Here is a 17820-nt window from a genome sequence, read left to right on the forward strand (position 1 = left end):
GCATTTTGGCGCGCTAACTCCATTGGCACGCTAAATGTTTACGCTTTGCTGTCAACCGCGTCGCTAGGACATGATAGTTTGCGCTGTGCACTAATGGCGTCAGTGAATGGCATTTCACCACTTGTGATGTCATGTGCAGAAGCGTAAATAAATTTCAATCTGCGTACCGATTGAATATTTTTTAAAAATATTAAACTTTGTCAAATTCTTTAAAGAATGGTTGAACTCTATGTTTTTAAACATGCTGTTCCAGAAAAAAAGTACTTTCAAAATTTCGGAAAAAAAAACCCCAATTCAAATGTAGCGAAGCATCCTTGACGCAATCGGCTAGCGCGTTCGCTGAAACTCTTTGCGTTATTAGTCCTGCGAAGGTGACGGGATCGATCCTCCCATGAATCAGAAAATATTATTTTGAATGACTAATTTTCCTCAGCTGAATTATGATTTCAAATTTTTATGAATGTATGCTCGTAACTTATAGGGGCAAGGTAACAAACCACACTTGTGTTGTAGCATTGAAATTACATAAGTAAGACATTATTTTAAAGATTTTTTTCACCTCTATCAGCAAAAAAATAAATAAACGAGTCTCATTTTTGCTTTTATTCAAAAAAAAAAAAAAAAAAGTTTAAAAACTGTGTTTTTGAATTCCTTCTGTCGAAGGCGAATGTTTCTTTTCTACTTTTTAGTTTCTAATTGCTTTAAAGTACAAAAGTATTTTTTTTTTTGGTTTTTTGAAAAATAATTTTATTTTTATTTTTGCAGACTTAAAAGAAAACTCAATGCGTGAGTGATGAAAGTACTTAACTCTTTATGCGTCACAAAAAACTTACGTTTACTGTCTGACCACCAATGAAATGGAGAGCTTTTGCAGATGTATGTTGGGGCTGTCGTTAAATGTCTCACCCTTTTTATCATCATTTTTTATTCCCCCCCTTCTTTGTCACAGAGCCTTACACTTCATCTTACCCTCCTCCCCCTTCGTCCCAAGTCATGCTATTTTTTAAATAAACATATTCTTATAAAAATGTGTGATGTCACACTTCTTGTTACTTCCTTTCTCTCCCTTGCCGCAAACTATTGCAATTTCACTACCCCCTTCCCCCTTTAAAGCGTGACATTCATTTGTGGACTGCCCCTTAGCCTCTAAATTCAGCAGGGTCCCATTGAAATGAAGGAAATACGCTTATCAAGTTTTCGCTTTTCTCCCTCATGAGAAAGATAGGTTCGTCTTAACTGGACGTTTGCCAATTCTACAGCAACCGTGGACAGATAATATGATACGAAAGATGGCACATAGTTATTTAAATGGTTTTCAAATTCGAAAACTCACGAAAGTTCACCTCGACATTTAGCAGTTCAAGCAACACCACACTAGAAAGGTGTTTCTAGTGCGATGTTCGTTCAATTTGCTTCTTTTCCCCAAAAATGTTAACCAACAATTTTTGTCGCCTGAAGGATATTGTCTGTTAAAATTTAATACACAGAACCTTAGAAATTTTATCCGAAAATCAGCTACAATTTTTATTTTTCTTCGCCTGTGAGTTCTAATAATAATTACTAAATATTAACTAAATAAATACTGCACCGAATATTAGAAGGTCCCAATTAATATTTTAAAATATTGATTACAAGATCTTTATCATTTGATAATATCAAAATAATTTTTTGACTTATAACAAAATATTACAATTTGAGTACCCATTTTTACAAATTGCTTGTAATATCATATGCTGTGGATTTCAGAGGTAATTTTTTCTTGACTGGAATAGACCTACATATGTGGCAGTGAGAAGAAAAGGGATGTAAGTGGACATTTTCAAGTTTTGAGTAGAACGCATTTAAAGATAAGGTCCTAGGTAGGCTTTCACTGAAAGGTTTTATCTAAATCATGCTGTATAACAGCACCTACCAGGGCTACTAGTACTATATCTTGCCCCAAGGACAGAGGAGAGGATCATCTGCCATTTATAGTTACTAGTACTACCTCTTGCCCCAATACAGAGGAGAGGATCACCTGCCATTTGTAGTTTACTAGTACTACCTCTTGCCCCATGACAGATGAGAGGATCATCTGCCATTTGTAGTAACTAGTACTACCTCTTGTCCCAAGGACAGAGGAGAGGATCACCTGCCATTTGTAGTTACTAGTACTACCCTCTTGCCCCAATACAGAGGAGAGGATCACTTGCCATTTGTAGTTACTAGTACTACCTCTTGCTCCAAGACAGAGGAGAGGATCACCTACCATTCGTACTGCGTATCTTAAAATTTTTAATGCCGACTGTAATGCGATGTTTAAGATCTGAAATGTTGTGCACTTTGGTGGAATACACAGTGTCTTTGACGAATCCCCAAAGAAAGAAAGCGGTGGTCACTGGATAGGACCATCTCGTCCGATCCACCTGCTTGGGAATTCTCGATTTAACAATTCCCGCACTGCAATTTTACGGTCATTTTTGCATTAAAAAAACTTTACTATATGAGGTAATAAATGTAATTTAATGTTACTTTCTATCTCGTTTATTTATTTATTTTTCACCGAATTTTGGAAATGTATCAAAGACTTCTCGGACAGACTGTATTACTAGGTAAGTGTTGCTAAAAGCGGAGTAAATATTTCACTATTTCACTTTGCCCCACATTCCCCTCCATGCTAATGACTCAAACAAATAAAAGTCATGTTAAAAATGAAATACATTTCACAGCGAAGTTTCACTTGCTTATACAGGAGATGTTAAACTGTAGAAAAGCAAAAATTTGAAGCATTAATTTTTCATCTTCAGATAGATACCTAGTTCTTAATTAAAGAAAACCCACGAAATGAATCCTAACCTACTGTATACGTCCACAAGCGCCGTCGGATTCTTTTCCGGGTACTAACTCCCTCTCCCCCCCCCCTACTATGTCCCAGAACATACAATATCCAAACAACAGAAGAGTATGAGTTTCGGAGAGTATGAGCAGCTTCCACCAAATTGCAAGATTTCATACTACCTGATTCTTCAGAGTTCTTTTGAACAAACATTAAACACATTTTTATTTGATATAAATTTTCCCCCTAATATATGTTACTTGTTTGATGAAATATAAAATTTTGGCCAAAGGCATAAATTTAACGTTATGTTTTATATTTACGCAGTCGAAATGGAATCCCCTTTTTTGCATTCTCGGATATTACCACATGTGTGAATATCGTAATAATGAAAAAAAAATCTAAATACGTAGCACTCGAAAGGACATTGTAGAACATGATTTCGACATGAAAATTATTTGCCCTTGTGTCCCCGTTTTCGAAATATCACATTTTAAAAATCCGACAAAATTTTAGAAATGTCGCCAAATTTATCGAGTTCCGGCCATTGAGAAGAGATAAAAAGGAGAGAGTGAAGACTTTCATCCGTGAAGCAAGTCGCGTGATGCATTGGAAGAAATCAGGTTTCATTCCCTAGATTCCCACAAAACATGTCAACCATTTGTCGTTATTGAGCCACGTGACCTGACGTCTTTGTCTCCGCTTTTGCTAAGCCAAATGATTGGACTTGCTCTATCCATTTACTAATTCCTGCTCTAAGGTTCCGGTGAGTAATAAAACACATTTTTCACAAACTTTGTAGATGGATGTCCTGTCATATGCAGAAGGTGCAGTCAGGGCCGTCCGAAGAGCTGACGGCGCCCGGGGCGAAAGTTTCCTGGCGTACCCCCTCCCCTATATACACAGAAAAATCAAGTTAGTTATAACACCAGCGCATAATACATACATGATTTTTTTTACATATTGATAAACAGAACAATAAAAGGGCTATGCATCATACAAATTAAAACGCAAGCAATGAATCTGTTTTTAATAGTGAAACATTAATGCCCCAAAAACTTTTCGAAAATAGAAATGTTAAAAATCCAAATATTTATATAGTAAAATGTTATCTCACTAGATAAAAAACAAACAATTAAAACTGACTTGGTTATTCATATTGTTCAAACTAAGAACACGAATAAATAATTTGCTGATTATAAATGGAAAATGTATTTATCGGAGTAAATTACATCAAAAATAAATTTCGATCTGGACTCATCCAATGATTCTTTTCAAGAGTTTTTTGGTTTTAGTTGTACCAATTTAATATCAGCTTTCTTATATGTTATAAACAAAGATATTATTCTTTTGCATCAAATATTTGTAAGTTTTAAGAAGAAGCCCCCAACAGCACCGAAAATCGCTCGGAATTGCATCATTTTTGGAGTTGTAATTTCGAAAAAGCACTGCTCTAATATTACATAAAATGGCCTTACAAATTGCTTTTAAGACTTGAGTTTAAGAAAATATTCGTGTAAGGGTCCCCATGCCGCCTTTCTTTAATACCACAAGCAACGCGTTTTTCAAACGACACTCACAAAAAATTTAAGTGGGATAGCACCTGAAAGTAAAACACTGCTAAAATTTTTTGATCCATAGTTTTGAAAAATTTTAATGAGAAATGCTCCAGATCCTCCTATTCATAAAATCTTCAAAGTTTGTCAAAAGTTGCGTTTTTGAAACTTCAATTTCGAAAACTTGCAGGAATTGATTTCAATCTATTTAAAAAAATAATCGATCGGAAACAGTGTCTGAACTCCCTCTCTCTTACCCTAACGTCAATAAACACGGGCTATAATCGCGTTTTAAGGCTAAAATTGCGTTTTTAAAACTGAAAGTTTCAAAATTTTGACCGGACACCTTTTGATCTTTTTTCCTATCCAATCAATATATTTTTTTTTAATGTGTCCCCTTAAAAAAAATTCTGGTTACGTCACTGCATGCAGGGGCAAAACTCAAGCAAATTTGGTGAGAACTAGACAAATGAGAAGTGCATTTTGGTTGATTCTAAACAGTTATATTCTCAGAAATTGTATCTGTTTCAATGATACAAAGGAAACGAATGTTTTGGAGACTGAGAGACAGGAATATTTTCGTGCCATAGGACAAAATAAAGAATCATTGCAATGATTATCTATTTTGTGTGTCTATGATACCTGAAATGAGGGGGCGCCACAAGGCGCCCCTAGTTTTATACAATCATTTCGTGTGAGTGTCGTCGTGTTCCGTCGAAACGAGGTGCGCCTTGCGGCGCCCCCTCATTTCGTGACGCCCGGGGCGATTGCCCCGCTCGCCCCACCTTTGGAACGGCCCTGGCCGTTCCTCCTTCCATTTCTCGCCAAAGCTTTAAATTTTGTACTTTTCCAAAATTTTGACAGATTGTAAGTCTTAATATATCGGTCATGGGGGGCACGAGGTCAAATAAATTTTACGCAGAAAGAGAAAGACTATGCTCTTTTGATTACTACCTATTTCATTTTTTTCCATTCATTATTATACCCTTCGTGTGTTAATACCGGGACTGAAAAGAAGACCTGAAAAAATACCCCTCCAATTATTTAGTGCTCCACCTCAATATGTTTGTTATTCTAATTATTGTTTTATTTCTTGCACTGCAGATTATTCAAAGGTATGACTTGCTTCTGGTACTGGAGATCATGACGACTGACATGCAGTATATGAGAAAACTCCTTAGAGATGTGAATGAGTGAGTATAAAATAAGATATGAAAACTTGTTATTTTAAGAACGAACAATATCAGTAAACGGTATACTTGGCCATACCTTGAAAAAGCAACCATCCTTTGTTTGATTGTTCCCAAATTTAATTTATTACAGAAATATGCATACGAAGTGCAGTCGAACTTGCTTGTAGTGCGCATGTAAGACTCGCTATATTTGCTCGTTATTACAACCAAGTGATCATTAAAAAAAGCAAAATTTAAATTTTTGACATCTTGAATTCAAGTTATGTTTTTCGCAATCACGAGTGTGCAGGTGTGTGTGTGTATGTGTGTGTATGTGTGTGTGTGTGTGCGTGTGTGTATGTAGGCGTGTAGGTGTGAGTGTGTGTAAGCGTGTAGGTGTGAGTGTGTGTAAGCGTGTAGGTGTGAGTGTGTGTAAGCGTGTAGGGGTGTGTGTAAAAAATTATTACACTCATTGAAAAGAAAGTAGTTTATTTCCATTCAACAATGCAAACTTTGTCCGAGTTTTTTTTGCCCCACCCTGTATATGTATTAACATGATTGATTTGTTTTTTCTTTTTTGCAGGTTTTCACCACAGGGTGTCACCTATAATATGACAATGAGCGAACGCCATCCGACGAGCAAAGAATTCTACGCTATTTTTTATAGGTAAGAAAACTTTTTTCCTCTAAATCCTAAAACGTGAATGGGGTCGTTTCCAAAATTTTAAAAGTATTTTTTTTTCTGAAAAAGCATGCTTAAAAACATAGGATTTAACCATTTTTTAAATAATTTCTTAAAGTTTAATATTTTTAAAAAATTACTTAAATCGGTGCTTTTTCATCGTTTAACGCTTTTGCCGATGACATCAGAAATGATGAAATGCCATTCAGTGTTGCCATTCACGGTACAAAATATTTAATTCGCATCTTTACTCACGTGTATTGGCAACGATATGGTTGGTAGCAAGCGTAGAGCGCAATTTTAATTCGCTGCTTGATTATCATAACGTGGGAACGTAGTAGAAAGATGCGCCAAATTGAATCATTTGTGACGTCATAAAGACCATGCCTTTTTTGAAAAATCGGACATTTAAAAAAATTAATTAAAAACTAACTGTTGGGAAAATAAAAGTATTTTCTGGGTCCAAGTAAATTTTTTTTGCTCATTCTATCCATTTCAATGACTAAAAGTAGTAATTTTAACTGAAGGAAACCACCCCATTCTTAAAGACATATCAAGGAGAATATTTTTTCGCTTAAATGCTCTCATAGAAAGTATTGTAAACCGAAGATGCAGCGAGGGCTAGGGGTTACAACCAGGGTTGCCAGACGTCCCGGATTTCAAGGGACAGTCCCGTATTTTGAAAAATTGTCCTGCGTCCCGGGGAACATCCATACGGGACGGCTAAAGTCCCATATTCTGGCTAATAACAGTATTTTAAAAAACGAGTCTTTTTTTAAGGGAAGAAAATAATAAAACATGTGAAAAAAAGAGCAAAAAGAAAATAATTTGGTAGCAAATGTAAAAATTGCTATCGTTTTTATTTGGTTCGTTCAATTTTGCTTTCGCGGCATGCCATGAGGCTTACTCATTCAAATTTTTACATTGGCTGATGCGGCATTAAAAAATAATTTTTGCTCCACGATTCCTTCCATTACTATTTTTGATAAAGTAGTCACATTTAACAAAAAATGTTTTCGATTGCACTGTTTCTCTTAAAGCAAACGCAAGTAAAAAACTAATTAGCACCTGTTCTTATCAACGTCGATCCGTACACTGAACATCGTTCTATTGCTTGCTTTATTCTCTGAGATATAGTTCCTCCAAAATTGTGCTCACCCATAAACATACTGAAAGGAATCTTAGGAAAGCTATAAAACCATTGTTGTTTATCGCTCCTTAAAAATACACCATAACCACTAATTGCACTCAATCTCAAAAATACCCCCCCCCCCCTTTCACTCTTAGAAGCCCGTCCCGTATTTACTGTTCTTTAATCTGGCAACCCTGGTTACAACAGCCCCTCCCAGAACCCTAGATGTCACATAATATGCCTATCCTAGTGTGGTGTCCTGAACACGATGGTAAATTTTTACTCAATCGAGCGGGACTTGCATGAAGGATAAAATCAAACTTCCCGAAAGTGCCTGTTCTTACTCTCGGGACGGTCGTAAATCTCGCTGGATACATTTGACGAGAGAAGAAAGAACTTTTAAAACCATTTATGTGTGTGTTTACGGTCGGATTAATAAATGACTTGTAATCGACGCACTGACAATACTGATCTTTTTTTCCAGACACAATGTATTTGAAATACAGTTGGGGAGTATTTTATTCAGTTAAGTAAGTTTGTATCCGACGCATTCTTTAGACAGTGATGTTCCAATCAATTTTTCTGAGGGTATGCTCCCAGTAATCAGTTATGCACAATATGTGTATGCGATGATATACATAATATGTCATAATATTGAAAATTTTTGAAGCTTGATGGTATACGCTGTATGCCTAAAAAATGCTTGAGAGTATATACGGCGTATATGGAGTATACCTTATGGGAACACCACTGTCTTTAGAACACCTTTTTCGCCAAAACTAGAACCTTGCAAAACCCACTGTAGACTGCCAATTATGGAGTTGCTAAAAGTACGCTTGAAAGACTTTCGGAAGAAGATTTTTGGCGAAATTTTATGATCTTAATTTTCATTCCGCTATAGAGCCAGAACAACGTATCACACACTATGGTAATTTTACATTAAAATTTACAGTAATTTTACAGTAAAATCACACTATGGTAATTTTACAATAGGGAGAAAAAACGTTTTTCTGGTGCATGCAAAGGATGGGACGCGCGCTCTTTTAACCTTGATTAAAAACTGAAAAGGATTTTGTTTTAAGACTTTTGGACTTGCGTCGGTCTCCCTCTGAGGTATAGAGTTTCGGTAGTGGTAGACGGGGTAACACACGAAATTATTTGCATACCGTGCATTATTTTCTTTCTTTTTACCTCCTTTTACAAAAAAGGAAGTATTGTATTCGCAAAAAAAATTTCACTCAAAAATCGACCTTAATTTCCATTTTGCTCTACCCCGAATGAATATTAAGTTTTTTTTTTCGACTCGACTACACGTGGAAAAGTGCCTAAGAACGTATAGACACGTGAAATATCCATTTTGACGATTCCCGAGTTAGTTATAACTATAACGAGTTTTCTCATGACGTCTGTATATACGTATGTATGTATGTGCGTGTTTGCGGATGTACGTATGCGCGGATGTGCGGATGTGCGTATGCGCGGATGTGCGTATGCTTGGATGTGCGGATGTGCGTATGTATGTCGCATAACTCAAGAACGGTATGTCCTAGAAAGTTGAAATTTGTACATAGACTCCCTGTGAGGCCTAGTTGTGCTCCTTTTGGTTGAATTTAGGTGTTTCTAAGGGTGTCTTTTGCCCCTTTTGGGGGGAAATCATCGTTAATTTCGATGTAAACTCAAGTGGTGTTACAATTTGGCGGACACTTGGCAATATATCGCCAGTCTTTTGGTCGCAAAGTTTTGTCGCCAACTTGGTAACAATTTGGCGATTTTTTTTAATTATCTGGTTTCAATTTGGCCATTGTTGGTGATATTTAGAAAGTAAACTATTGAATCACATTAAAATTGCCAATAATGGGAAAATGACATTAAATTGGAGTAAAAGAAAGTCATGTGAGGCACACGTCAGCTCTTTTTTTTTTTTTTTTTTCAGAACGAACAAATTGACACTGATCCGGACTGAGTCATACAATGATCCTGAGAAGTTTTACCGAAAGCCACTTGTAGCCGTTTTCAGTTCACCTACATTAAGTAAGCATTATCAAAAACTTTTTTTTTAAATCTCTGCTGCAACGTTCATGTTGCCAGGAGTATAAAAACATATGCCATTCTGTTGAATTTATGCGCTTATCCGTTTTTTAAAAAACATGTTTATTAAATTTCAAAAAATAAACTCCTTTTCAAAGCAGGAAGAAAATATCAATATTGTACACGTTCGCGAATTTGTGATTACTGCTTTGAACCAGAAGTTTAAAGTGTTTGTTACTCTGAAAAAGGGGAAAATACGAAACAAATTACTGTACACAATATTTTTGGGGGGAAAAGCAGGTAGGCAAAAAGGTAATTTCAAGTAAATATCACCGAATTTTTCAAATAAGAAAGTTAAAAGAAAACATTTCAGCCTAATACCATCTATAAAACAACCTTAGCTTAAACTAAAATCATACTTAATAACGAATAAATACCTTTGTGCTGAAAATTAAAATAATCAATTATCCAACGTATTGAAGCACAAAACATGCAAATTATTTCAGACACGTGTTTCGGTGTTACAAGGAACACCTTTTTCAATGCAAAGAAGTGTGAGCTTCTGGATAAAAAGTCATTCCAGAAAAGCCAAGATCTTTTCGAGAAAAGCCAACATCTTTTCTCGGATGACTTTTCATCCAGAAGCTCACACTTCTTTGCATTGAAAAAGGTGTTCCTTGTAACACCGAAACACGTGTCTGCAATAATTTGCATGTTTTGTGCTTCAATACGTTGGATAATTGATTATTTTAAAATCATACTTGTTGTTATTCCTTCGCTCCCCTTGTCATAAACTATCACAATTTTTTGAAACCCCTGCCTCTCAAAGCGTGACATGCTTTGTGGACGACCCCTTAGTACATTAGTTTTTGTTTTTCTATTTTGATTGGATTGTTTTCTGCGGGGGTTTTCATTTTCTGGTTTTACAAAACTTGTCGTAAGCGACATTTTTAAAATATTTAAATTAAGTACTCTTTCATATGCAAAAAAACAATTTAGAAGTTCATTCCTACTACCGTAGGACCGTTTTTATGCAATGAGGGACAATCCTTTCCAGGTTTTAATAATTCTAGAACCATGTAACTTCTGCCTGTGCTACTATTTTTCCACCAATTGCAGATCATTAATTCTGTAAAAACAGATTTATTTACTTTTCAATATCATTCTCTTTTTAAAATCCAGGAGATGTTTCAAAGTTTGGAGTGATCGGCCATCATGCAAAGCCTTCCAATGCTGTGCAAGAAATAGATGCCCTCGCTGGTCTCTACGACGAAATGGCAGGCAAATATAAGCTTCAGGTTTGTACTGTGGCAGTTATATGAGTACGAGCACCAGTATGAACTAGTTATGATTCTTCGGGGTCCTAATCTGCTCTTGAATTCAAGAGGCGGGGGAATTTTAATTTTAGTCTGCATAACTGTAAAGCGCATTTTATTATTATTACTAGCTGCGTGCCCGGCGTTGCACGGGCTACTTAAAAAATGAAAGAGATGTCCAATTGATGTTTTTGTATTACTCTGACATCAGTTTCTAAAGCGCTAAGGAGTAAATAAATACGCGTAATGCAAGGTTTGCAAAACACCAGTAGAGCATATTTTTGTCAAAAATCTCTTTAACGTTAATCATAGTTATCAATGATACAAGTTATGAGTATTTTCAATTTGCATAAAAGATGAAAATATATGCATTATCAACTATAATCTGTGCTCACGTCACGTTGAAATGAATTACATCTGATAGACTATATCTGAACTATTTATGTACAATTACAATCAGCTTTTTACATAAAATGACACACACTTTTTGGTTGATTACGTGAAACTGAAGCACCAAGACTAAATAACTACCAATAAGCATTAATTTAATACCAAGTCATCAGATTCCAATTTAGCTTTAGTTAAAATCCTTGAAAACAATCTTTTTTATTCAACTCTGTTTCACAAAGAAATCCAAACAATCTTAATTTAACATGATCTTTTAACGATATAAACTGTATTTTAAAAATAGAAACAGGAAGAAAAAAGAGGGTTATTACAATTCGAAAACTCACCCATATGACAGGAAAAAATCCAGCAAAATAAATACAATTAGTCGCACATCCTAAATGTACCAAAATATGAGGCCGGTGAATGATAAACTTACATTACAATCAATAAACATAGCTAAAGAAACAACTTTCATATGTTGAAAAGAGTTAAGAACGTTGAATGTAAAAAATAAAAAAAAGACAGACGATAAAATAAAGGCTATGTCCGAATAGGGCAACCAATTTTAAACAAATTTAAAATGAAATTCTAGATGGAAACGTAGTTTTAAGATTTGGACAGCAGCCAAAAAAATCTCTTTTAAAACAATTATTAGAATTTTATTTGCTCATGCATATGCAAAATGGCAACAGGTAAGAAATAAAAATTCCTGAATAACGTTATGTTAATTAACGTTTTAATTAATATCTCCGATAATTAAAGTCGCACAATTACGAGTTTGATCCTATTGTTTTCTTTGGAAAATTTCGAATTGATCGGTATCTCGTTTGACTCTCGATTCGCAACGGTTCTCGAGAAGATCGATCTTCAGACAGACAGACAGACAGACAGACGGACGCGAACAGATTTTAATATTATAGTGGATATAGTGGATTTTCAAATCTTCGAGGGAGGTGGATTTTTTGTTTGTTCTAATTGTAATGCGTATTTTATTTTATTTTTTACTAGTGGTACCCGCACGGCTTTGCCCGTAATAGAAAAATTAAAAGGTCTTTTGGTTCACTTGTATATTTACAAATAATGTATGGTGAATTTTCTCGCCAATTGGCTTGTACCCATGTTACGGTTCCACGTTATGATAGTGTCGTATCTCGCCAATTGGCTTGTGCCCATAATAAGATTCCTCGTTATGATAATTTCGTAATTTACTCGTCCATCTTATGATAATTTTGTTCTTAAAATTGGAATATAAAAAGAAGCACATCGAATTTTTGAAAAATCGCTTAGAGGTGCACACCCCCATGCTACAAACTAACTTTTTGCCGAATTTCATGAACATCGACCGAACGGTCTAGGCGCTATGCGCGTCACAGAGATCCTGACAGACAGACAGAGATCCGGACAAAGAGAGATCCTGACAGACAGAGATCCGGACAGAGAGAGATCCTGACAGGCAGAGATCCGAACAGAGGGACTTTCAGCTTTATTATTAGTAAAGAATACTGAGGCTGGATTTACAAAACTTACCTGAAGTTTAGTAGAATATCGAATAGTCATAAAGCGCGAAAAGAATGTCCCATTCTAAGAATTAGTGGGCACCTTACCTACCCAAGGCAGTATGTTTGTGCCTGCTTGAAAATTATTACGTAGTATCGATGCTGTTTAAATAATGAGATTATTTCTTCTTTTTTTAGCGCTTGGCGCAATTCATATGACTCGTAGCTTTTCTTCCCCTCAAATTCCGTTTTGAAACCGTTTCTATCCACACCTTCCCAATTCATTTTTAGTTTTATTTATTTATTTATTTTGTGCACTTAAGTTTGTAATTATACACCATAAGTTTTCAAAATGAATTTTGGTGTAAATAAGTTTTTAAGTACGTTGTTGCCATCATAAAATTTTGTTACATATTTTTTTTATTATTAATGCTTTTATATATTTTTTAATGTAACAGGAAACTAGCAACACTTTTAAAGTAATTTTTACTAAGAACTAATCTTCACTAGCTCCATTCTGACAACCATAAGAACATAAAAACTTTATTAAGACCTTGGATTACTCTTTTTAATGCACAAAGGACGTTCAATATAAAAAAACTTCGATTTCTCCACTTGCTAAAAAAGATTGTTGCCGAAATGTAACCAGCCCTTGTCGGTAGAAGAAACAATTAGGATACCAATAATTGTTTCATAAATCATTGAGAAATATCACTATTCCAAGGATTAAAGCAAAAATTAGTGTCATTGAGGACCCCGGTAGGAGCAGGTGCTGATCATGCTGAAGTGCCATTTGCTGCAAGAAAATGACGCTTTTCAATAATTCTGAAAGATATTATTTAAATGAAAGATATAGATTAAAATTTCTTGATGGCTACAACATGCTTATTTATTGCTTTTACACTAAAGTAACCTTTTTACATTAATGCTATCGCTGATATCGCTACAAAAAACATTGTCCACAGGATTTTTTGATCATGGGAGATTTTAATGCAGATTGCAGTTACGTAGGTGAAAACGACTGGGAAAACATATCTCTGTGGACCCGACCCGAATTCTTTTGGCTCTTGGGAAACCATTTGGATACAACTACCAACTACAAAAGCTGTGCTTTGGACAGGTAAGACAATTGATTCGTTCTGTTATCATTTCTGTTGTATAATCATTTTATAGTAGATAGAACTACACAGTGAAACAAATACAGAAGCATCCACTACGAAGTTGATGTTTATTCCACTAGAAATTAGGCTCGCTTTGTTTGGATAACTGATATTAGTATAACTATGAAACTAGTAACTATGTAAAACTAGGATAATTGTTACAAGTACTTACGATTCTACTACTATTACTACGTGTACGATTACTACTACTACTTCTGCTATTACGAGAACGATTACTACTACTATTTCTGCTATTACGAGTACGATTACTACTAAAATTTCTGCTATTACGAGTACGATTCCTAATATTACTACTACAAGTACGATTACTAATATTACTACTACAAGTACGATTCTACTACGACTACTACGATTACTAATATTTCTACTACAAGTACGATTCTACTACTACTACTACGATTACTAATATTTCTACTACAAGTACGATTCTACTACTACTACTACTACTACTACTACTACTACTACTACTACTACTGCTACTACTACTACAAGTACGATTCTACTACTACTACTACTACAAGTACGATTCTACTACTACTACTACTACTACTACTACTACTACTACTACTACTACTACTACTACTACTACTAAAAGTACGATTCTACTACTACTACTACTTCTACTACTACTACTACTACTACTACTACTACTACTACTACTACTACTACTACTATTACTACTACTACTACAACTACTAGCGTTACTAAGACTACGATTATACTACTATTGCTACGAGTGCGATTACTATTACTACTTCTGCTACTACGAGTACGATTATTAATATTACTACTTCAAGTAAGATTACTACTATTTTTACTGCAAGTACGATTACTACTACTTTTCATGCAAGTACGATTACTACTACTATTACTGCAAATACGATTACTACTACTACTACTACTACTATTACTGCAAATACGATTACTACTACTACTACTACTACTACTACAAGTACGATTACTACTACTATTACTGCAAATACGATTACTACTACTACTACTACTACTACTACTACTACAAGTACGATTACTACTACTATTACTGCAAGTACGATTACTACTACTATATTACAAGTACGATAACTACTATTTCGAATACAAACACCACTACTACAACACAGCGACTAGCACTTACGAAACACATTTTTGTGCACGTTCAGGCAACTGGAATAACTTTTAGGACTCGACCGATGCATCGGCGCCGATGGTTCAACAATTTAGCCATCGGCATCGGCGACCGATGCTAACTTGCAGGAAACGTCGGCCCATCGGCCTTAAAAGCATCGAAAAGCCGATGGAATTGGCCGATGTTTTCGAAAAAAATAAGACCTTTGCTGTTTTACTTTTTAATGCAAAATAAAGGCAGTTATTGTTTTTATATAAAATTGTTTACTTAAACTTCAGTATGAATTTCTATTTTAGTCACCCCTGAAACAGTTTTTAATACTGCATTCAGGTACCAAACAAGTTAATTATTGCGTTGTTTCTTGCGGCTGGATGTACGTATGTATCTCTCATAAGTCATAACTCAAAAATAGTAAGCTGTTAGAAGGTTAAAATTTCGAATGTGGGGTGTGTGTACGTTCCAGTTGTGCACTTCCCTTTTTGTTTTCGATCGGGTGTTCTAAAAAACCTATTTACTCATTTTTTTGTGGCTATTAATTACTTATTTCAGTACAAAACTAAATAGCGTCTCAGACTGACGATCACTCTATAACAAAAAAATCGACGCACCAAGAAGGAGTGATCCGATTGAGACGAAAATTGGTGGATAGGAAGACAATGCACAGAATAGTAAATGATTAAATTCTTAGAACAATTGAATAATTTATGTCAGAGTTACAGTAACAAGTTCAATAAAGTATTGACCCGCCTCTAAGCTAGATACAAGCTGAAGCACGACGTAGAAAACAGCGATAAAGCTCCCGGATGTTGTCCTGCTGTATTTCCGGCCAAATTCGCTCCGATTACTGGACGAGATTATCAACATTCCTTGCCAGATGCAATCGCCATCCCATCATATCCCAGACATGCTCGATGGGGGAGAGATCTGACGATCTGGCAGGTCACGGAAGAGTTTGACAAGCTTGCAGATAGTTCATAGCAACACGTGCCGTATGTTAGCTGGCATTGTTCTCTCCACCCTCGGGTTCTCGGCACCCTCGGCTGAAAACCAGCCGAGGGTACTGCAAAAGGAACGGCAAAAAAACAGGTCTGAGGATGTCGTCGACGTACCACTGGGCAGTAAGTGTACCTCTAATTACGACCAAAGGGGTCTAGTTATCAAAGGAAATGGCACCCCAACCATAATGTCTTGTTGAGGGTCAGTGTGGCGTGCAAAAGTGAAACCAGGATCCCTCCTCTGCCCTAGGTGTCTCCAAACACGTCTTCGATGATTGTCATGACACAGTTGGAAGCGGGATTCGTCGCTAAAGACTATACATCCCCAGTCGGCACCATTCCAACCTGATGGAGCCATGCACCTTTGTAATCTGGCTGGGCAGTGTACGGTCGGCGCGAGCGTAGATTTCGTTGTCCCAACCGTCTGTAAATGGTCATGATGGACACTGGTGTTTGGGTTGAACGTCTGATGGTTCATAGAGATGAAGAAAGCGCTGTGACAGCTGATCGGACATACACTGTGTCATCATGATCTGTTGTGACCCTAGGTCGACCGCTAACATCCTGACGCTGAACTCAGCCATTTTCCACCCATCCTTGCCAGCATCTTCGAATCGCGACATCGCTTCGACTCAAATGACGAGCGATTCTCCGATTTGACCAACCGGCCTCTTTCAATCCAATGATATGACCTCGTTTAAACTCTGACAGTTGCTCGTAATGAGCACGAGCCATGCGGCGAGGCATTTTTTAAGTTGTTGGAACACTGTTAAAAATTCAGGAAGATTTTCTGGTAATTGTTACTGTAAAATTGCATCGCCGACGCATCGCTGATTTTTATGGTAATTTATACCGGAGAAATAAGCGATCCCAGCGCCAACTGGTTGCTGTGGCCTACCGAGGAAACCGTAAAATTTTACAGTAACATTTGATTTTTACGGTAATAGTTACTGGCAACATGGATGCCAGTAACAATTACCGTAAATTTTCCGGAAAATTTTTAACAGTGAAGGTAATCTGAATCGCAATCAAACCGAAAGTTTTAACAACTGTTGAAGAACTGCTCTTTATATACATCTGCTGGATGCGCATTTTCGATGCGCTGGAGATCAAACTATTCATTCATTGGACACCAAATTTTAATCATTTGCACTCTGGTCAAAACAATCATGCATACAAAATTTCAAAGCAATCGGATGATTGCGTCTTGATGCGTCGATTTTTTTTTGTTATAGAGTGTATGTATACTGCCGAATTGGAGACCATGGAAACAAATATGAGATGGCGAAACCGGTTTTTGTGTCGTTTTGTTAGATTCACGTTGAACCGACGGTAATTTTTAGAACACTTGCGTGCCCCCTCTCCTTGTATTTCTGAAATCAACCTCTAGTTGCACTTCCGAGTTGTTTAAAACTAACACCATTCATAAAACTAGAGATCTTTTTTTCAAACTTAATCTATTGTTTAGGAAGAATTTAGAGCATTAGTGTGAGAAATTGATATTAAAGACGTTTTGAATGTGACATAATTCGGAAATAAAAGGGACTTTTGAATTTTTTCTTCCGAAGTGCTGAAGTCGACTCAGAAACTATTCCGAAGCGTTGGTGGTAGCGGTTCTGTACTAAACAAATGAGGCCGAAGTTGGGAACGAAGCCAAATTTTTCTATTCATAAATTTTAAATAAGTATAAAAATATTCCTATTATGATTTAATATTGTAAATGATCTGTTACCTTCTTGTTTAATTTCATGACTAAAAAATGTCTACGTGCAATCTTTCCACTTTATTGCGTAATTTGTTGACAGTTTTATATTTTTATTCTTATTTTTTTTTTTTTTTTTTGAAAGATTAAACAACATAATTTAAAGTTTTTTAACTCTGTATACTGTACATAATCCATACATTATTACAACATTGCTGAAATCTTAGTT

At 35.9% G+C, this 17820-nt stretch overlaps 1 protein-coding gene across 1 annotated transcript in view; it reads left to right on the top strand.

Annotated features, from left to right (window-relative positions):
* LOC129220196 (deoxyribonuclease-1-like) overlaps positions 1–17820 on the top strand; it is a 53476-nt gene that overhangs the window by 21023 nt on the left and 14633 nt on the right. The window contains exons 3-7 of the mRNA XM_054854560.1: positions 5476–5564; positions 6127–6210; positions 9291–9388; positions 10568–10683; positions 13553–13707. Coding sequence (XP_054710535.1) covers positions 5476–5564; positions 6127–6210; positions 9291–9388; positions 10568–10683; positions 13553–13707 — 542 coding nt within the window. The remainder of the gene's footprint in view (positions 1–5475; positions 5565–6126; positions 6211–9290; positions 9389–10567; positions 10684–13552; positions 13708–17820) is intronic.

This window comes from Uloborus diversus, chromosome 4 (genome assembly GCF_026930045.1).
Source record: "Uloborus diversus isolate 005 chromosome 4, Udiv.v.3.1, whole genome shotgun sequence".
NCBI classification, from domain to species: domain Eukaryota; kingdom Metazoa; phylum Arthropoda; class Arachnida; order Araneae; family Uloboridae; genus Uloborus; species Uloborus diversus.